Below are 23,668 nucleotides of genomic sequence, written 5' to 3' on the forward strand. Positions count from 1 at the left end.
GTAAACAGAGCCCTTAGTGCCTAGACTAGGTATTTAGAACCAGGTGATGCAGGGCACTTGATCGCTTTCAGCACCATTAAAAATGTTTTTAAAAATTTTTATGTCAGTAGTTTACAGTTTGGGAGGAAGCAAAGTATCTATAGTTTGAGTATTACAACCAGATACTTGAAAAATTCTTATACCTTTAAATGTTTTTGTTATTAAATTTTAACTGCCAGACCTCTGACCATTTTTTTAAGTTGTAAAGATCACTTCTCATAGTTTCTACTCCCTCTTGGGTATCCACTCTATTGGCTATCTTCGTGTCATCCACCAAAAGGCAAACCTTTCCTTCCTACCCTTCAGCAATGTCTCTCACAAATATATTAAATAGTGCCAACCCCTGAGGCACTCCACTACTCACCTTCCTTTACTCCAAGTGGATTCTATTTAATATCACCCTCTGTCACCTGTCGGTCAACCAGTTTCCAATCCAGTTCACCACTTAGGGTCCTAAGTTCAGCCCTTGCAGCTTATATGAGTCTTCTATGAGGAATCATATTGAAGGTTTTTCTGAAACCCAAGTACATTACATCTAGCACATGTCCTTTATCCAGTTCTTTGGTCAAAGAAATCAATCAGATTTGTTTGGTAGGATTTTACTTTAGTAAAGCCATGTTGCCTCAGATCCAGCAATTCACTATCTTTTCCTTCAGCAGTGACTCCATTATTTTTCCTACCTCTGACCTGAGGCTTACCAGCCTATAGATCTTCTCTGTCCCCGCTTTTGTGAAGACTTACCACATCAGCTCATCTCCAATCCCACAGAACCTCTTCCATCTCTAAAGATCTAGTAAATAAATCCTTAAGAGGTCCCTCAGTATCCTGGGATGAATCCCATCCATTCTCACAGTTTTGTCCATGTTCAGATTTTCAAGTTGTTCATAAATGCTTTCTTATATAAACAGTGCAATATCCACTCCATTTACAAATATACCCTCAGCAGTAGACCACAGTCCTTCTCCAGGATTTTCTTCCATGAACACCAAAGGAAAGTATTAATTTAGCATGCTCGCTATATCCTCATTACTCTCCACATAGCTATTCTCAGCATCTTCCAGTCTTACAATTCCATCCCTATCTTTTCTCCTTTCCCCAGTATATCTGAAAAAGGTCTTGTCACCTTTTTTTACATCTTTAGCCATTTTTTTCTCCTGTGCTTTCACTAGTTTCCTTCTTCACTTCTTTGAGTTTAATACGATAATCTTTTCCGTGGTCCTCTTTTTGCATTTTTCTGTATTTACTACTACTACTACTTGACATTTCTAAAGTGCTACTGTATTTCTTGAATGCAACTTCTTTTGCCATTATTTTTTTTGGCCACTTGTTTGGAGAACCATATAGGCTTCCTGTTTCTCTTGGTTTTGTTTATTTTCCTTGTATAAAGATCTGTTACCATATTTATAGCAGCTGTCAGCTTGGACCACTGCGTTTCCTCTTCTCCTATGACTATCCATGCCATCAGCTCCTTTTTCAGGTATTCCCCCATTTTACCAAAATCAGCCTATGTACCTGCATTTCGTTTCTGCTCTTATATCAAACCATATCGTGTGATGATGATTATTGCCTAGGTGGGTACCCATCCATACGCTGGAAACACTTCCTCCATTTGTGGGCACTGGATCCAGCATCAACCCTTCCCTCGTGGGTTCCGTCATTTGTCTGAGCAAAGCGCTTGGAAAGGCATCCATGATCTCTCTGCTTCTTTCCAATTCTGCCGACAGGGTGTTCCAATCCACATCAGGCAAGTTGAAATCTCCCAACAACAATGCCTTCCCTTTCATTCCTTGTCCATTTGTCAGAGGTCTGTAGATAAGACCTTTGTGGATACAGGTTCCATCTTGTCTTTCTAGGATTATCCATATAACTTCTTCCCCAGGTTCCCTGCATTTCCCCAATATTATTTTTCATATATAGTGCTACTCCTCCACCTCTTTGGCCCTCCCTATCTTTCTAAAAAGGTTATAGCCTGGTATGGTAGCATCCCATTCCTTTATGGAATGATTATGACACTCCTTATTTAATACAATTGCACTGGCTACCATTAAAAGTAAGAATTAAATTTGTCATTATTTCTCTTTAAAATAATTTATAGTTTGATGTCAGCTTATTTAAGTCATTTGATATCTCTATATTCATGAACTATAAAGCTGTGTGCTAGAAATTAGATTTGTTTGCAAATCCCTACTGTGAAAATTATTAAATGTCAGGATAAGTTTGAAAAGACTTTGTCTGGTAATGGTCTTCGATAATGGAATTCTTTACCAGCAGCTGTTAGAGCATAGAGATTTCAGACAAGCACTGAAAACGAGACTCTTTAAGCAATATTTAATTAAGTAAAGAAGTTTATTCTTCTAAGTTTTAGAAATGCACTACTTTTCTATTCATACACTGTCATGTACTGTTACTATAACCAACTGCTGCATCAGGGATTTTAAACTGAACCATTTCTCTGCAATTGCTGTGAGCAGCACTAAGAATGTAAATGAAAGCCAGCAGTGGTCCTGTTTAAAATCCCTGATGCAGCAGTTCGTTTACCACAAAATGTTGGTCATTGTCAGGAGGATCTGAGCAACCTTAAAGACTTCATTAGAGTACTTTTATAAAGACATAACTTAATTGAATCACTTTTAAGTATACAAGAGAAAACTGTAGTGGAAGGTTTTGAGTTTATGTGCCGGCCTGCATGCACAAGGAGTCCTGGCATCAGCGGCTAAAGGCAGGTGCCGATTTCTGCCTTAAGGAAGCAGCATGAGGAGGAGGGGAGCAATAACACTTGTATTTATTTGGCTGGTGGGGCTTTGGCATCCTTGCCAACAAAGGTAAAGGGGTGCTGCAGTTCTGGAGGGGGCCCAAGCCCAAAGTCAGGAGGGAGAGTCCAGCCCCCCAAGGCCCCCTATGGCTATAAACATGACAGGACATGTAGTCCTTAGTTTGAAAAAAAAAAAAAAATCACTATGGTGCTCATTTTCAAAGCAAACTACACTCACAAAATTACATATGTTACTATTGGGCTCATTTTCGAAAGAGAAGGGTGCCCATCTTTCAACACAAATCGAGAGATGGATGTCCTTCTCCCAGGGTCGCCCAAATCAGCACAAAAAAAAGCACTGGTGTTAACAAGCAATTATCAGCACTGATTGGCATTAAAATTTACATGCACAACTCGCTAAGTGTATTCTGTAACGTGGTGCATGTAAATTCTAAATTGCATAGTTGAAAATGGTGTGTAGTCATGGGCGGGGAATGGACATTTCTAAAATCTATGTGCATTATTATAGAATACACTTGCTGTGCGACTAACTTAGGCGTCGGGATTTACGCCAACTAAAACATGGCTTAAATGGCCACAGCTAAATTTGGTCATGTGGAGAGGCACTTGGTGTAATTCTATACACCACATGGAAATTTAAGCCTATTCTATAACATTTAAACATATTTTAGAGATTACACCTAGACATATTTGTTTCCACTGGAATTTTCAGGTGCCATATAATATATAGGGTTTTGAACTATATGGAGCCCTTTTACTAACCTGTGCTAAAAGGAGCCATGTGCTATGATTGGTGGTGTGAAGGGGCCATGTGCTTTTAGTGCGGCTGTAAAATGGCTGCATTTCCATTTTTTCTATTAATGGCAGGTGATAATTTCCAAATTAGCATGCAAATCCTTACTGACACCTATTTAATAGGTGAAAAGGCCTCGCACGCTAACCATGCACTAATTGGTTGGTGTGCGGCAATGTTGCTGTGCTAACTGATTAGCGCTGGGCATGCCTACTCTCCACCCCCAAACATGCCTCTGGCAGTAAAAATAGTGAAGCAAACCAAAGGTGGAAGCAAGCCCAAGTCCAAATGACCAGCCCAAGCAATACAGTGAGAGCTTCAAAACAAGTTTATTGGGACCCGACACGGTCCATGTTTCAGCAACAAACCTTCCTCAGGGGTCAGGTAACAAGAAACTACAGCAGCGATGCCAGAAGCATAGAAGTGCTAAACAAGCACAGGCAGGCTAATGCAGGATAACGCTGCATCCACAAAGTACACAGTCTCAGGGAGACAGCCAAAATAGTGAGACAATACAAAGTATTTTTTTAGTGTCGGGGTGTGTGCACAGATGCCAGAACAACTGCAGGACTCTTGAGCATGCCCCATGGTGGTACATTTTGGCACGTGGGAAGCATAAAGTAGTGCTTACTGCTGCTTAGTAAAATTACCCCTATATTTGTTGCTTCCTAGTAATGGCTAGTTAAACTTTGTAATATGCTTCAAACCAAATAGGTGTTTGCAGAAATTTTAGACCTTAGTGAAATTAAGGTAAGGGGGGAAGTTATCAAAGTGGGCTACCATTAAGATGAGTTATTTTACCATAACCTGTGTTATTTTAGCACAGGATCTCACTACATGCAATGGAAACCTGTGCTAAAATAGCATGACTTGTGGTAAAACAACCCATCTTAACTGTAGCCCACATTGATAACATCCTCTCTATATAACACACTGTATTGTTTAACAAATGGCTGCTAAAACTTCATTTGTATATCCTGTCCCTCAGAATGAAGAAGTCTAAAACAAACAGTAACTATGTACAAATACTAGTATAAATTTTTACGCTCTTTATTGAAAACTAGTACAAAAGGCCCATTTCTGACACAAATGAAATGGGCGCTAGCAAGGTTTTCCTCGGAGTGTGTATGTTTCAGACAGTTTGAGAGTGACTCTGTGAGAGAGAGAGAGAGTGAATGTGCGAGTGTGTGTGTGAGACAGCGAGAGAGTGAGACTGGGTGCAAGTGTGTCTGTGAGAGAGAGTGTGTGTGTGAGAATGAAAATGTGTGACAGGGGCCCCCCTCCCTACCTCCCAGTTCCAGGGTCGTCCCCTCCATCCCTCCCTCCGCGTTTCAGGGTCATCCTTTCCTTCCCTCCCTCCGAGTTTCAGGGTCTCCCCCTCCCTCTGAGTTTCAGGGTCGTCCCCTCCCTCCCTCCCTCCGAGTTTCAGGGTCCCTCCCTCCAAGTGTTCTTCCTGCTGCACTATGTGCGCCTGATGAGCTGGCGGCGGGTGCAGCTCCTGATCGCCGCGGCCTGGCTGCTGTTGCCCGCCCTGCTCTTTCCCATCACCATCCCCGGTGGTGCTGTGATCCTTGTCTACTTCTTGCGGGCCTCGCTGCTCTGTAACCCTGACTATGCCAGCAACATGCCTTACTCGCTGCTGCTGACGGTGCTCATCTTCTTCCCCTGCTTGGCCATCGTCACAGTGACCAATGGGTGCCTTTTCTAACGGGTTCTGATGTGGACGTCATAATGGGTACGGTGACATCAGCCTGTGCTACGGAGCCTAGCAGACCAACTCCGAAGAAGTCACAAACACAGGCAGCAAGACCAATAGAACGTTGGAGGTGAGAATTATTATATAGGATAGTACTCTTATAAATCACGTGATAGTAATCTGTGGAACTTTGTAAGTCTAAGTGCTTTGAAAATGAGCCCCAAGGTCTCATAAAATATATACTTATATGGAACTATAACCTATATGACTCCCATATCCTATCCACCATTCATACCTCTTCTCCAGTCATACCCATAAACTCTATACACCCATGTAATCTTATTTTTAAAAACTCCTCCTTCAGAACTATAACATCAAGCGGTGAAATAGTCGTTAAAGTTATTTTCCTTAATTGTCAAGTTTACATCCCTATATATATTTTTTCTTTTCTAATACTGTTTGACAAGTATTTCACCACTTGATGTTATAATTCTGAAGGAGGATATTTATAAAATAAGATTATATGGGTGTCATTAAATGCCTAGCCACCAGCCTTGGGTTACCCCACAGCCACTTAGAGGGTCTTTCCTCAGTACAGCTCAGGTCTGCCTGCACCTGCCACTTGTGCTCTACACTAGCACCCTCTTCCCTCAAACTGTGTTACAACCGCCTCCGGGCAAGTCTCCTGCTCTCAAATTATTCCCAGTGATTTCTAGGTTACTGGAGGCCACACTCCCAGTGGTCCCACAGTTCCCAGAAAGCACTCAGAGACCCAATACACAAACCACCAGGACTCTTTATCAGTCCAGACAGGCAGAGTCAACAAACTGAAAATTGTTTATTTTCTTAAAAATATTGAACAATGAACTGAAATATGGATCACTTATAACACTAACTAAACATTTGTTTACTTTCTAAAATGTACATGGGGAGATCAGGAAATATGCTGGTTATTAAATATAACTGATCACAGGGCCTCAGCAAAGAGATCTGTCTCTCTCTTCTCCTGGGCTAAGACTGGGGAACAAGCCAGTAAAATCCAAATTAAATAAGCTCCTGGGCCAATCAGAGCCCAGAACAACAATCTTTGAAAGCCTTTACAAAAGGCTTAAACAAAGAAAATAGCCTTGGTTCCACAGGAGCTTCAAAACATAAACATGCACCACCTGCTGTCTAAACTAGAGAATTACACTTCAGGAAATAAGGCAATTTTAAAGGCCCACTGTTCTGTCACAATGGATATGTAGAATGTATGGGTATGATTGGAGAAGAGGCATGATTGGTGGATAGCTTTATTTAGATATGGGAGAGATATGGGTTATAGTTCCATATAAGTATATATTTTAAGAGACTTTCCAGCTTATAATCGAAAGAGAAAAACGCCTATATTGCGACCCAAATCGGGAGATGGGCGTCTTTCTCCCGTGGGCGCCCAAATCGGTATAATCGAAAACCGATTTTGGGCATTTCCAACTGCAATCCGTCGCGGAAATGGGTAAAGTTGATGGGGGCGTGTTGGAGGTGTGGTGAAGGCGGGACTGGGGCGTGGTTATCGGCCGAGGAGAGATGGGCGTCTTTAGCTGATTATCGAAAAAAAAGGTGTTTTTACCGCAATTTTGGGTCACTTTTTTTGGACCCTTTTTTTTCACGAACAGGTCCCAAAAAAGTGCCCCAACTGACCAGATGACCACTGGAGGGAATCGTGGATCACCTCCCCGGACTCCCCCAGTGGTCACTAACCCCCTCCCACCAAAAAAAACCCACTTGAAAAACTTTTTTTCCAGCCTCTATGCCAGCCTCAAATGCCATACCCACCTCTATGACTGCAGAATGTGTTCTATCCTGTGACAGCCTTTCACTGGTTCTGATGTGGCTCTCGGGTGAGTGTGACACTTTTTCTGTTATGCGCACTGCAGAGTCACATCAGCAATGCATTGTGGTGGGTGTAGGGTATTGGGCTCCGTGATTCCACTAGCTTGTGGCAAATGCTCACGATGTTGGTAGTTGGTAGGCTCTACTCCCATGGTGCTTTTCCCCCTGCTTACTGGGTCAGAGTGTGCCCTGTTTTGTTTCCAGTAGTCCATGAGGTAGTGGCCATTTTTGTAAGCCAGTTTTAGATCCCTTTCACGTGTTAGCCAAGTTACAGAACTTAGTTCTTCCCTTGAATGTGGCTGAAAGAGGGCATTGTACACCATTCTGCCAGCTCTGACCTACTGCTCATCTCAGTACCAGGGAGACTCGTTGCCAATGGGGCACAACCTCTGATCTGCAGTTAACTGTGAGTAAGCGTGCTTATTCCAATAAAGGACGTTTTCGGAGAGATTAGTCTTCAGGTGTCAACTGGTGTGCCAATGTTATATAGCAGCAACCAGTCCTAGATGCCTGCATGTATGCAGGTCCCTGGAGCACTTTTAGTGGGTACCGTAGTGCACTTCAGCCATGCGGACCCAGGCCCATCCCCCCCTACCTGTAACACTTGTGCTGGTAAATGGGAGGCCTCCAAAACCCACTGTACCCACATGTAGGTGCCCCCTTCACCCCTAAGAGCTATGGTAGTGTTGTACATTTGTGGGTAGTGGGTTTTGGGGGAGGGGGGTTGGGGGCTCAGCACCCCTCCTAAGGGAGCTATGCATGTGGGAGCGTTGTCTGAAGTCCACCGCACTGACCTCTAGGGTGCCCAGTTGGTGTCCTGGCATGTCAGGGAGGCGAGTGTACTACAAATCGAGGCCCCTCCCACGACCAAATGGCTCGGATTAGGACATTTTTGAGCTGGGCGTTTTTAGTTTCCATTATCGCTAAAAAAAAAAAAAAAACGCCCAGCTGAAAAACGTCCATTTTTTCGAAAATGCGGTCTGTCCTGCCTCTTCACGTACCCATTTTCGGACATAGATGCCCATGGAGATAGGCGTTCGCGTTTGATTATGCCCCTCCACATGATTTATAAGAATATTATTTTCAATAAAGGGTGTACAAATTCATAATATTTTGTCATAGTTACTATATGTTTTAGATTTTGATCATTTTGAAATATAACAGTTGAACCCAGGTTAATTGATTGGTATATTCAGAATGAAGAAGTACATTATGGGTTTGCTTATCAACATGGGTTACCATTAATACATTAATACCACTAACTCATGCTATTTTAGCAATGGTTCCATTTTATGCAGTGAAACCTAATTACTAATAAGCTGGGTTAAAAGTAAAATAGCAGATCTTAACGGTAGCCCACATACATAAGTACTCCCCCACTATCCCCCCCACCCTTAAGTGGTTAGAGAAGCAGCTTGTGAACCAGGAAGCCATGAGTTTAAATCCTTCTAACACTCTTTTGGACATTAAACATATTGTTTCCTTCTCCAGTGCCTCAGGTAAAATGTAGGAGTCCTTTTACTAAGCTGAAATAAGTACTAATGCATGCTTCTTGCAGCAAAAAAAATAATGGCTTACAGTGGGGCATGCTGAGGAGTCCCATGATAATTTTTGGATGTGTGTGCGCTACTCACATACTAAAAAAAATAAAATTTATTTTTAGTGTTGTGGTCGTGTTTTATGCTAATCAGCACAGCTACATTGTCGGCATGCTAACTGATTAGCATGTACTTATTGCATGAGCCTTTACCACTTACATAATGGATGGTAGTAGGAGCTCATGCACTAATGGCCACACTGCTAATGGGAAAATTAGTGTGTGGCCATTAATATTGAAAATACAAAAATTGGGCATTTTATCCCTGCGGTAAAAATGGCCTTAGTGAGTGGGAATGCCCCATGTAACAATGTGTTAAAGCCACTTTTTACCATAGATTGTTAAAAGGGCCCTTTAGAATGTGAGCCCATTTGGACAGAAAAATAGCCTATGTACCTGAATGTAACATGCCTTGAGCTCAGATTCGGGAAAAGGCAAGTAAATCTAAATGAAAATCGTTCATTTACACTTTTAACACACTATTATGAGTACACGCAAAGCTTTAGGGGCCCTTTTACAAAGCGGGCTTACCGTGCGCCAATTTGGCACCAGTAATAGTTCCAGTCCCAGTGTGCACCATTTCCTGTGCTAGTGGAAATACTCCAAAAATATTTCCACAGGTGCTAACTCAGCGGTAATCAGGTAGCGCCACGTGCTACCCGGTTTAGTGCAGGAACCCTTACTGTAACCTCAATGGGTGTCCGTAAATGCTCCCCTCCCCCACGTGGCCACGCGGTAAGAGCAATCTTACCGCATGGCCATGTATTTTTGCAGCCTTTTTACCCGCTGCGGTAAAAGGGGCCTCAGCGTGCAGCAAAAACAGCCACTGCCACTGCCGCTACCGCAGGACCCTTTTTACCGCAGCTTGGTAAAAGGGCCCCTTCGTGCATAGGTTTCCTATGGTAAACATGATTTTTATCTAATTCAAGAAGAAGCAGCAGAAATTAAAATAATTATAAAGATGGAAAAAATGTCCAAATTTTCCTACTGATTTACTTCTAAAAATATACTTGATGACCCTTGAAAACCACAATCCAATTATAAGCAATGTAGCACCATAACTAATTACATGCTGGGGGTGTAAATTTAAAATGACACTTTCAATTTTAATTTCATCACGAGAAGGAAAGAAAATAAGAGTGCATACTAATTAGTTTACATGTATCATCCACCTGAAGGATAATGGAGAAAAAAAAAGCCTACAACTTGCAATTATTAGAAATCAGTTAGGAAATTCATCCACTAAGGCACTGAAAAGATTAATATACAAAATAAAATGAAGAAAGAAATAGAGGTGACTGGAAAGGCAAAAGTATTTGAATTCTACATTCTGTTACTAAATGTACTCACATAACTCAACCTGAGTATTTTTAATATTCGTAAATATCTTGTCATTTTATTTAAAAAATGTTCATACTGAAATATGCCATGAAATGTATATTAAAAATTGGAGTGATGATTTGACTGCAAAAAACATTTGTAAAGGGCTATTTTAATAAATCTTTTTCCACAGGTAAAGCCTATTTTACACACAGAAAAGTGCTTTCCGGGGGGGGGGGGGGGGGAGGAAATGAAATCAGCAACAAGAATGGTAGCTCAGGGCTGAAGCTCAGAGAGGAATGCTGATTAAATAAGCTCTATTACCTCCTATACCCACTCCAAGAGCGATTTGGTGCAACTCAGAGCCTACTATGACTGATGGCGGCAAGGAGGAAGTCAGATCTGGCAAAAATGGCACTCCCGCAGCAAGAAAAACATAAGGTGGGAGTTCATACAGGAGCATGCACGGGAGCCAAGATGGCGCAGATCAAATCAGAGCAAGAAGGCAATACTGGTTCAGAGTCTGAAGTGCCTCTTGGAGCAGTTAGTGGCCATGAACTACAGCAATGGCTGAAAGATATCAGAGCAGACATCCAATTAGTCCGGCAGGATTTAAAAAAGGCTCTCATTGGAATTAAAAAAAGACGTTGAAGCGCTCACTACTAAGCAAACCGAGCTGGAAGAGCGTATGACGCAATGTGAGGAACACATGGAGGATTTAAAAGCTTTTCAAGATACCCAAAGTACAGATACTAAAGCTTTATGGGAGCGAGTGGAGGACCTAGAAAATAGGTCCAGTAGGAGCAATCTGTGATTTTGTGGGATACCAGAGGAAGCTGCCTTTGACAATTGCAGAGCAGTGATCCAAGAGGTAGTCTCTCATCTACTACAGGAGAGATGCCAGAAAAGTCTGAAGAATGAGATCGACAGGGCTCACAGAACACTGGGCCCAAAATGAGACACTCAACCATGGGATATAATGGTCTGCTTTTCAGATTACCCTCTTAAGGAGCAGGACCTCCGATTGAGCAGAAAGCATCAACCTTTGCAATGGAAAGCGCTCAACGTACAGATTTTTCAGGATATTTCTGCTATGACCTTGCGGAAGCGGAGACAATTTGCTGGAGTTACTAAGTTTTTGAGAGACTCTAGCCAAGCTATCACCAACGGGGCCAAAGCAGAAGCAGGCAGACACAAGGTGGCACAAGGGGGCACATCCTACACCACATCACAAAGAAACTCTCGCACTGCAGAGGAAGGACTCATCATCTGAACGAGCTGGACTGACCTAATTTTTTGGGACGTTTCACTGACAGAGCACGGATATAGCGACACTGTTGTCTATGTTTTTGTGACCTTTGATTATGGGGGAGGGGGAGGGTTATTTTTAGGGAATTCCATATGAGGTTCTATTCTATGAAGAGTTTTCAAACATTAAGACTTATGAACCACTTGGAGGCTAAGGGGCATCCAGGGGCTGATGGGTGCCACCTCCATACCATGCCTCATATCTCGGTGCCTATGCAGAGGGAGGTATGGAGATTGAAGGGGCAGGGGGCATTAAGATGAGAGGGGGGTTTATGGGGAATTGAAAGGGAGGGAATGTGGCTCAAAGGGGAAAGATGGATATGGGAATGTTGGTTGAATATTATCTTACTTTACATGTTTACCCATGGCTAGGGAAAAGGTACTTATTGGGACCGTTAATATTAAAGGGTTAAACACCCTGAGGAAACATAGCCTAGTATTTAAAATATGCAAGCGACTGGGTCTGAGATGGTCCTGATTCAAGAAACCCATTTCACCCAACGAGGAGAACATTTGCTTAAACATAGCAACTATTCACAGGTTTATTGCAGCTCCATGAGGAGAAGGTGAAGAAAAAGAGAGGGGTTGCTATATTAGTGCACTGCACGATAGGTTTTCAGGTACATAAGACCCATCAAGATGATGAGGGAAGGTTCTTTTTAATGGAGCATTATATGGAGAAGCAGTGACGATCGTTAATATATACGGACCTAGTGACTCCCCAGGGAAATTCTGGGCAGTAAGTGCAGATATATGAGCTGAAGTCACTGGTCATATTCTCATAGGAGGGGATTTTATTTTCATCCCTAATCCTGATGTAGACTGCCATCCCACTGCCCAAGGTTATAAGACACACCCCACTAGAGCTTTTACTAAGTTGATTAATGAGTTTCATTGGGTAGATATCTAGAGAGCCTGTAACTCAACCACCAGGGAATACACTTTTTACTCTGTAGCTCATGATAGCTACTCTAGAATTGATCTAATGTGTGTGTGTGGGGGGGGGTATTTTGGATGAATAGAGTGCAAAGAGCATTAATTGAGAATTTTACTTGGTCAGATCATGGGACATGCTGGTGCCCAGTTCTCTGGGATCCGGAGAGTGGAGGCCTCAAATTTTGGCAACTAAATGAAGCCCTGTTAAATGATACTAGAGTGAAAAAGGACATTAATCAGGCAATACAACACTTTCTGCAAGACAATGATAATGGAGAAGTGCAGGATATTACACCATGGGATAGCTTGAAGGCCGTTCTCTGAGACACGTTTATAAAATGGGGTGCTAGGAAAAAGAAAGAGCAAAGGGCCCGGGAACAAGACCTATATACTAGATTAGCATCTTTAGAAGCTGTTTATAATTCCAGGCCATCACCCACGCTTAGAAAGGAAATTACAGAGGTCAGGGAACAGCTAAACCATTTGCTGCTTGAACAGATATAATTTTGGCTTAAGTGGTTACGACAGTCTTATTATGAGCAAGGAAGCTTAGGTCTCAACAAGGAAACAAGTATTACGAAGATCAGGGGAGCAAGCGAGCGGGGAGGTGCTGACCAGAGGAAAAGATATACAGACTTGGTTTGAGGAATTCTATTCCGAGCTATATGCCACTGATTTGTCTGATAAGTCACAAATCAATCCCACAGTCATTGGTAATAAGTAATGTGTCGAAAAGACGGCTCTATCCTGAGTGTTTGTGTGGCCTTAACCCAAGTCCCTGAGGAAAGATTTCTTGAAATCCGCGGTGTCGGGCGTTTCCAGGGGAAGATGACCAACTGGTTTTACATAGGTGCAAATGAGGGCAAAGTGATAGTCGTCAATCAATATTGTTCAGATAAGTTTTTGTTTTTCATTTTTGTATTCTTTAATTTAGCTATCTGAGTAGCACTTTGCACTTTGGCACATGTATTATAGCACTTTTTAAAAAAACATATGAGAGTAGCCCGATGAAAGAGGTACTATGCCACTTGGCAATTAAACAGTATTGCCTAAAAATAGTGGTTGTTGCTGAGGGCACTCTCAAAAAATGTTTCTCTAAAAATATCAAAAAATGAAAAAGAACTTGTTAAAGTAAAATATTTTGAAAATTTATACACATTGGTGTTGATATGTGTGGACTTATATCATTGATCAATGTATTTCAGCAGTAAGCGTATAGTCTTGGTACTGATTTGTCTATCACCCCTCCTAGCATTGAAGCTTATCTTAGGGATATCCAGCTGCCTAAGCTGGCGGAGGATATTCAGGCACAAAGGGACTCACCGATCACCAGGCAGGAGATCCTAGATACCATTAAGACACTACCACAAGGTAAATACCCAGGGCTAGACGGGTACACCAATGCATTCTATAAAACATTTCGGTATCAATTAGTGGGGGCTATGACGAGAGCGTTTAACGCCCTGAGTCTGAATCCTCACCTACCATCCGAGACAAATACCGCAGGTATTACAATACTATGCAAATCGGGGAGGGAGCCCACTTGCTGTGGATCTTATTGCCCCATTTCGCTAATTAATGCAGACTTTAAAATATTAGCAGAACTGTTGGCCAATCAGTTAGCTCCCCAGATGCCTGGACTGGTTAACTTGGACTAGGTGGGCTTCATTCCTGGCAAGCAAACCTTAGACCTCCTTTTTGCTCCAGGTCTTTCTTTCTCTCTTCCCTCAGATCCTACATCTCCCCCCCCCCCCCCCCTTTATTTATTTATTTAGATTTTGCTCACACCTTTTTCAGTAGTAGCTCAAGGTGAGTTACATTCAGGTACACTGGATATTTCTCTGTCCCAGGAGGGCTCACAATCTAAGTTTGTACCTGAAGCAATGGAGGGTTAAGTGACTTGCCCAAGATCACAAGGAGCAGCAGTGGGATTTGAACCAGCCACCTCTGGATTACAAGACCGGTGCTCTAACCACTAGGCCACTCCTCCACTCCTTTGCTCTCCTCTTATTCCCCCACTCAGTTGCAGCATCTCTCCCTCTCTCCCCCCTCAAGGTCTTGCATACCTCTAACACTCCACGAAGACCCGACATCTCTCCCCTCCCTTGGGCCTGACATCTATCTACCCTCATCCTTGCAAGGGCCCTCATGGTCCTCAAATTGCACGTGGATCAGCAGCAGAGGCAATGATGGAAATAGGCAGCCTCTGCTCGGACCCGCTTGGGCCTTGTCTGTGCTACAACCCACCTACAGGAGGTTACATCATAGAGGCAGGAGGGAGAGATACATTATAGGAGGTATAGTATTTCTGTACATGAAAGAAAAGTGAGACCCTGGGTGATCATATTTGATGATTCTAAGATGGCCAAACAGATAGAAAAGGCAATGGTGAAAGCCAATATGATGCTTGGGTGCAATGAGACAGGAATAACTAGTAGGAAAAAGGTGATAGTACCTTTGTATAAGTCTCTAGTGAGAACATTTAGAACACTGTGCACAATTCTGGAGTTTGCACATTCAAAAAGGCTTGATTAGGATGATCCAGAAGATGTCTACTAAAATAGTCAGTAGTATTCATCATAAACAATATGTGGACAGAGTTAAAGATCTAAATATGCATACTTTGGAAGAATGGTCAGAGAAGGGAAATATTTATTTTAAAATGTTCTATTTTGCCTAAAATCTAAGCAGAGTACAGAACAGCATACATAATAAAAAATATTATACTAATCCAACAGCTAAATGCCCATCTATATACCTTTTCTTCATCCTCTCACAGTCACAGTCCTACTCATAGAACAAATAATAACATATAATAATAATCCTCAACAAAACACTAACGAAAAAGTGAAATTTCAAAAACGTCTTGAACTGTCTCACACAATGACTTAATCCCAGTGTTCTTGGCAATGTGTTCCACAAAAGTGGGCCTGCTACTGAGAAAGCGGTTGCATAGGTTTTTGCATATTTTGTTACTGTCATCCTCTCTGTAGGTTATTTTATTGCTCTTTCAGATCTTAGCTGCCTCGCCGGTCAATAGACTGCTAATATTTGTGAACAATACCAGGGTGCATTTGCGTACAAAACTTGATAAATTATTGACAGAATTTTATCCTGCACTTAATATCCTATTGACAGCCAGTGTAATTGCTTTAACAAAGGCGTCAAATGTTCAAATTTAGATGCTCCTAAAATTATCCTAACAGCAGTGTTCTGAATCACTTGCAATGCATAAATTCTAAAACTAGCAATTTCAAGATATAAAGCATTACAGTAATTGATATGACAAAGATATTTAAATAACTATTATAAATGAACTGGAGTAGGGTCTCCAATTGAAAGAACGCTGTGGAATGAGAGGTTATAGGATGAAGATAAAAGAATAGATTCAGGAATAATCTAAGGAAATATTTCTTTATGGAAAGGATGATGGATGCATGGAATGGCCTCAGAAGAAGTGGTGGAGATGGGGACAGTACCTGAATTCAATAAAGCATGGAACAAGCACAGAATGCCTCTAAGGGAGAGGACGGGATTATAGAGCTAAGTAGTTGGAATATTTATTTTACATTATTTGATGACATATGTCACCAAAAAGCTTGAGACAAAAGGGGGCGGGCCACTGCAGAGGGAAGTTCCGGTGTCAGCAGCAAATGGCCGATTTAGCTGCCAGTGCCTTTGCCTATGTTGGTGGTGGGGGAGTTGAGGACAGAAGCACAGGAGGGGAGGAGACAAAGGCATCCAGATCCAGGTTCCGGAGGACAGAGAAGGACGTCACATATCGGGCACATGGGAGGGAAGCACTGGGCTCCCCCACCGCCCTGGGCCCTCAGGTACTGCCCAGTTCCCGTATGGTCAGTCCACCCCTATTATATTATAAAATTAAATAAAGAGAAAACTAAATTTATCTGGATAGGTTCTGATCAAGATAAGATTTACACCTAGCTTTATGATCAATGGAAATGAGTTTACATTTGATCTTCAGTCTAAAATCCTAGGGGTTGAACTAGATAAATTGTTAACAATGTTTCAATGATCCTGAGGAAAATTTATACTTCTCTGAGAAAACTTAGAGCTACTGTTTGTTCATGTGCTTGTATTGGCCAGATTTGATTACTATAATTTGGCTTTAACTGGTTATTCCAAGAAACTATTGGATCGATTGCAAGTTATTCAAAATAGCGTGTCTGGCTAATTTATGGGCTGACACGCTATGGTTCAATGAAAGAATATTATCTGAGATTACACTGACTGCCAAAGAGCACATTCAAATTAATGTGTGTGTAATGTTTTCAAGATCTTCTTGGGTGCAGCTCCTTTGTATATCATGAACTTAGTAAATCCCCTTCACAGATCTCATACACAAAATCAATTACTTTTGCAATTCCCTAGTGCTATTACTTTAAAATCAGTTAGATATTTTTCTGCGTCACTTTACTATCAGACAGCTTCAACATGGAATTCACTTTCCTTTATTTTTGCGATGTCAACATTCTGCATTAAGACAAATTTGAAAACATTTCTGTTACTGCAAACTAAGCCATAGCTACTATAATTGGAGAGTATATGCCTTTTTTCAGTTTTGTTATTGTAATTCCCAGAAAGTTTGGATCTGGTCTCTTACTTTTTGTAACCTGCCTTGAACTTTCAAGGTATATGGCAGGCTATTAGATGTGTTATAACATAACATAACATAACATAATGTGAAAGGATGGAGGAAGGCCACCTGTGATGTCACTCCGGGACAGCCAGCTAACTGCCTGTTGGCTCATGCATTTCTAGTTTTCTGTCCAGTCCATCTTTTCCCATTCAGTTGCAATGGCAGCATCATGTTAAAAGGTGGAGGGGGCATTCTGGGATACCCAGCAAACTGCCTGTTATCTCAGTCATCTCCAACCCTCTCTCAAATGGTAAATAATGTCAAGTAAACCTTCTTCCCTAAACTTGTTTTTTGTCTGTTGTATTCAAGTATTAGATACTAGAATGTGGGACCTTGTTCTGAGGGATTGCACCTCGATAAAGTTCAAAGTGACACACAAAAGAATGCACAAAGGGATGTGCCCCTTTGGCATGCCCCTTCAGTGCAAAGCCTCAGAAGCAGGCTGCCTATTGTGGGATGTGCTTGCTGGCAGCATCAACCGTCTGCCTGGTTTGAAATTGTGTAAGCTACTGTGAAAGTGAGAACTCAACAGTTCTAAAGTAATTGCAGGCTTAAAGTGAGATTGGGAGCTCAGCAGTTTTGATGGAAGTAGAGCGTAAGAAGCAGGCTGCCTATTATGGGAGGTGCTTGCTGGCATCACCAACTGTCTGCCTGATTTGAAACTGTGATGTGAAAGATGGTAGATGATGGCTGAGGAAAGCCTTCCTCAGAAGCAGGATACAATGAGGGTTGGAGCTCAGCAGCTCTAATAAGAGTGTAGGCTACTGTAAAAACAGGAGCTTAGCAGTTCTAATAAATGTGTAGGCTGCTGTAAAAGTGGGAGCTCAGTTCTAAAGTAAATGCAGGCTTACAGTGAGAGTGGGAGCTCAGCAGTTCTGATGGAAGTAGAACCTCAGAAGCAGGCTGCCTGTATCACTACCATGAAGAATGAGTTTGTACATATATGCTGGGTTCTGTATATTGTATAGATCTCTTTCTTTGGTGATGCAGATGGAACATTGTTTGGTGGTCTGTCATTTACTCTATTTTTCAACAAGCAGCTCTAGTTTTCTTGCAGTACTCAGGTACCTGTACAGGTGATACTCACTGGAATATTGGAATATAAATATTAGGAAGCAGCTGCTGCCATATTTATGTTCATTGTAGACTGTTTGTTCCCTTTCTTCTTTTAGATAGAACACCTGATTACAATTTGAGCAATGGCATTTACTTGAATCTGTGATTGAAGGGTCCAGGATTATTTAGGACTTGTAATTTGCAGGTTACATGTAGCTGAATTTAAAAATTGTATTTATTAATATTAAAGGCTTCAGCAATCTTTATAAAACAGAAACTACTTTCATATCTGATTAAGCAATATACATGTGGTGTTTATTCAAGAGTCATACCTCTCTCATATAGAATCTCTATGCTTAGGAGTTAAATGCAATGAAATGAAGGCCTTTTTAACAGCTGTTGGATTAAAAATGGAATAGCAATTCTATTTTGCAAATCTATAAATATAGAGGTACTAAGCCAGGGTTCTGATAGAGAAGGGAGATGGGTCAATTTAACAGTGCAGCTACTCAACACAATCTTATTTGTAATTAATATTTATACTACCATAACAGATACGTCTGGACTTTTTCATATGATAGTTGACCTTATGGCAGAGGCTGGTCATCTCCAGTTATATTAGGAGAACATGATTTTATTTATTTATTTATTTATTTACCTATCTATTTATTTATTTTGCATAGGCAATCTACCAGCCCATGCCACAAGTCCAATCAATGATTTCACAATTCTTCAGTTCATTCAATTGATTTCTCAGTAAGAGCTGGATGATCCATGGAGAGCGCAACACCCACTGGACAGGATTAAACTTTTTTCCCCACCACACCAGCCATATTCTCATATAGACTTTTTTTTTTATATATCCCCATCAACCTTATACTATGGATAACAACCACTGATATATATGGAATCACTACATGAAATCATTCTGCTATATCGATTATCCTTAATAACAGTTCTTCTCAATAATCAGCCCTTTAATGGAGATTTAATATTGGTCCATTGCATTAATAAAGAGGACATCAGAAGAATTATTTCAAAATAGTAACATTCATCACTATCCCATACATATCTGGTGGGATGTTTACAAAGCCACATTAAGAGGGACAATAATAGATTGTAAAATAGGAAAAGCTAAAAAGAGAAGGAAATGGAGACAGAAACTAAATGTTAAGGAAGCAAGAATATATTAGATAATAAGAATGAAGTGTTCTTTGAATTACATGAACTCCCCCCCCCCCCCCCCCCCCCCCCCATGAGGTGGGTTTTGATAAGGGGACAGAGAAATGTGGTTTAACTGCTTTTAAAACACAAATAGATTTATTCTTTCTATTTCATAAATGTCAGTTTGCTTGCCTTACTAGCACTGCCCTGGAATGTGCCGAACGTTGTTACATTGTACAGGAGGGGGGATAGGTCCTACAGCTCTGCCTACATGCAAATTATGATAAACAGAGAGGTAGATGGGAACTTTCCCACACACTTTTGAGGGGATTAATTCATTAAATGTAATAAAGCTTGTGGGTCAACCTATGCCTATACACTGTATGGAGTGAGTTGAATCAAACAGAAGAGAGGGGAAGAAAAACCTGCTCCCCTCAAGTTTAGGGGCAAGGGTAACTGATGGTATGAATACAGAAAGGAGTTAAATTTAAAAAAAGTTTGGCAAAAAGCTTGGCTCATGCTGAACCGGTCAAAGGAAGAGACAGTATCATGGCAGTGAAAGAGTTGCCAGGATCCGGGCAGCAAAAGAGCAGAGAGGGACACCAACGGATACAATACTGGAGAGCTGAGGCGGGGAAAACACTCACCAGATGTGCAGGAGACTGGGCAGGAGGACCACTCCAGCACCTGAGGGAGACAGACAGTACCAGCAAGAGGCAGAACAGACAGACCAGCTCAGCACCAATGATATGTGGATCCATAACCACATATCCCTCACTCTCACACACAAGCACACAAGACATGTACGTGCACACACACACACAAAATACATTAAAAAAATCTTTCACCTGTGAACTATGCTGGTTGGTTAACACACAAGCACTGAGAATAACTCCAAAATGGCAAACATAAAGGCATGAGTTTTCTACTACATAATATAATATGGACAATGGGGCTAAAAACCATCACCCCAAACAAATCCCTGTATGCATCTCAGCCAGAAGACGCCACCATCATCAATTGGAACAACCTAATTACAACCCTAAAAGCAATCCAAAAAACAAAGTAACAACCAACAAATACGACACCTACATCTCAATAACCATAGGATAGATAAATGCGAGATTGGCATAAAAAAGACAGCAATAATTAGAGACTGGATAAAAACAGAACAACTAGAACTACAATTCATAGCAGAAATTTGGCTACATCTCAAAGATGACCCAGTAATGCTTGACATATGCCCACCAGGATAGAAAATGATATACATTAACAGAACTACCACAGCTTAGTAAAAGACCCTCCCTAATACATAGAGATCAAAATACTTCTATAGCAGAGTGAAAGACTAGCCTAATAGTTAGTGCAGCAGCCTGAGAACAAGGGAAACTGGGTTCAATTCACACTTCAGCTTCTTGTGACTTTGGGTAAGCTACTTAATCCTCCATTACCCCAGGTACAAGATAAATACTTGTGTATAATATGTAAACCACTTTGATTGTGACCACAAAAAGGGGGTACAGTGTATCAAATCCTGTCCCCAGACTATCAGCTGATAATCTGCATTTATTTTGGACTATATTGTCTCTAGTTCATGCACTTCATGCAGATGGTAGAACTTCTACAATATCAAACTAGTATTTTGATTTTCCCAGCTAATGGCAACTGTACTGGGAAGGGAAGAGGAATACAACCTTTCCCCAACTCCATTATGGTCCCTCCCTAGAGGAAAGAAACAAATATAAAACATTTCCCTTAGAACAGTAGAGTCTTTACTACTACTAATCATTTCTATAGTGCTACTAGACATACATGGTACTATACACATAACATTGACATTCACACATCATCATTCATTTTCCCACCCTTCACCTAACTTCAACAAATAACACTACCAGTCTTTCTTGGCATAAATATGGCCGCAGCTTTATTAAAATTATATAATTATGTGATATTACTTTGACTTTAACACATTCATTAACGTCTTCCAGTAAAATGTTGGCATCTCCAGAGCAGTTTTGAACAATTTGGAGCCATTCAGTAATGAAACTAGCTCCGTACCTTATCCCCAATTACCCCCCTTCAGTCTATGTGACTCACGGTACAGTCAAGCCACAGTTCACTCGTGGCGGGTCCGCCCACGAGTTGCTCTTTAATCAAACATCTTTTAACCAAACATTAACTTCACCGCATCTGGAGCCTCTTTCTCTCCACAAATCCCGCTGACTACAAGCTGCGACTGACCCCCCCCCCCCCCCCACATCAAAACTCCAGACAAGAAAATTCAACCTCAACAAAATACTAACCCACCTCAATCCACTACCACTCCTAACACCAGACAAACCATGACAACAGACGAATAAGACCAATAGGGTGCAGCGAAGGGTGACAAAAATGATAGCAGGGATGGGACAACTTCTCTATGAAGAAAGATTAAGGAGGCTAGGGCTTTTCAGCCTGGAGAAGAGATGGCTGAGGGGAGACATGATAGAGGTATATAAAATAATGAGTGGAGTAGAACAGGTAGATGTGAAGCGTCTGTTCACACTTTCCAAAAATACTAGGACTAGGGGGCATGCGATGAAACTACAGTGTAGTAAATTTAAAACAAATAGGAGAAAAATTTTCTTCACCCAACGCATAATTAAACTCTGGAATTTGTTGCTGGAGAACGTAGTGAAGGCGGTTAGCTTTGCAGAGTTTAAAAAGGGGTTGGACAGTTTCCTAAAGGACAAGTCCATAGACCGCTATTAAATGGACTTGGAAAAATCCACAATTTTGGAAATAACTTGTATAAAATGTTTGTACGTTTGGGTAGCTTCACAGGTGCCCTTGACCTGGATTGGCCGCTGTCGGGGACAGGATGCTGGGCTGGATGGACCTTTGGTCTTTTCCCAGTATGGAATTACTTATGTACTTATGTAGGGTGGGTAGGGATAGGCAAAACTTCCTAACCACCCCAGCCACCCACACCTGCTCCTTCCCACCCAAAGATTTACAAAAAAAGGCCAAAATCTTTCAGCTTTCCCCAAGCCATCTCCATGGCAACCACCAATCAACACTATTCATTATCCTCCAATCTGCTTCTTTCTAGTTGCTATCCTACTATAATGTTCCATTAACCCTTTCAACCCTTCCTACCCATTCCTCCTTTCTTACCCACCCTTCCCTCCCCACCTTTCCATACCTATTATCCATCCATTCCTTCCTCTGACTCAGTCAAGGTTATACACCCTCACAGTCAAAACTGTGGGGTCCCCTTATATACAGGTACTTTCTCTCTCCCTAGGGGGCTCACAATCTAAATTTTTTGAACCTGGGACAAGGGAGGGTTAAGTGACTTGCCAAAGGTCACAAGGAGCTGCAGTGGGAATTGAACCCAGGTTGCCAGGATCAAAGCCTACTGCACTAGCCATTAGGCTACTCCTTTTTAGGAACAGGCAGGGCTGTGCCAACACAGTAAGCATGGTAAGTGCCACAGGTGGGCGCCTGCCTTCAAGGGCGCCGCGCCATCGCGTTGTATTAAAAAAAAAAAACCTTACTTCTCCGCTCCATCCCTGATTCCCCAGAGCTTTAAATTTACCTTGCTCCACCTCCGACGTCTGCACAGCATCAGTGAAAGCACTGCCTGTCTGACGTCTCTCCACCAGCCTTCCCTTTGCTCGTTCGTTCCCTCTGTGTCCCGCCCTCAAGGAAATGACGTCAGAAGAAGGCGGGACACAGAGGGAACGAACGAGGGAAGGGAAGGCTGGTGGAGAGACGTCAGACAGGCAGCGCTTTCACTGACGCTGCGCAGATGTCGGAGGCGGAGCGAAGTAAATTTAAAGGTCCGGGGAGGGGGGGTCGCACGCGCGCACCAACTGATAGTCTGCAGGGGGGCGCCAGAGACCCTAGGCACGGCCCTGGGAACAGGGCCCTCTAGGGAAGTATTTACCACAGGAGTGCAGCTTGGTGAGGACATTCATTCAAGGGCACTCAAAGATGCTTCCTGACTCCCCAAAATGTCAAATACTGGGTTATAAAAAGTACTACATTGGACTGTATTGTTATAGAGTATGTAACACTTGTAAAAAACCAGAATCTTTTCACAAGTTCAAAATCTCCTACCTTTAATTTATGCTATCATTAAACAAGATGATCTCTAATACATCATTATAAATCTTCAGTGACTCACATTGGTCATACAAGTCAGTTTATCAATTTTTTTTTTATTTATTACCCTGCTATTTCGTACCTGAATCCATGGCCATCTATCATTTTCTGCAGCAGTCCATGCATTTACAAGACCCTTCTTATTAAGGCGTGCATAATATGGGTACCACTTTTGTAATCCAAAGAGAGCACGATGTGTAGATGATGCAGTAATTTGTTGGTTTGATATAATTCCTCCTTCCATCCCCAATGGTCCAGAACATTCTAATAAAAAACACACAAAGGAAAATCAACAATATGTG

At 41.7% G+C, this 23,668-nt stretch overlaps 1 protein-coding gene across 1 annotated transcript in view; it reads right to left on the reverse strand.

Annotated features, from left to right (window-relative positions):
- EDIL3 (EGF like repeats and discoidin domains 3) overlaps positions 1-23,668 on the reverse strand; it is a 346,239-nt gene that overhangs the window by 119,713 nt on the left and 202,858 nt on the right. Inside the window, exon 4 of the mRNA XM_030193358.1 lies at positions 23,449-23,630. Within this exon, the coding sequence (XP_030049218.1) occupies positions 23,449-23,630 (182 nt within the window). The remainder of the gene's footprint in view (positions 1-23,448; positions 23,631-23,668) is intronic.

The sequence above is a fragment of the Microcaecilia unicolor genome, chromosome 2 (assembly GCF_901765095.1).
Source record: "Microcaecilia unicolor chromosome 2, aMicUni1.1, whole genome shotgun sequence".
Classification (NCBI taxonomy): Eukaryota; Metazoa; Chordata; class Amphibia; order Gymnophiona; family Siphonopidae; genus Microcaecilia; species Microcaecilia unicolor.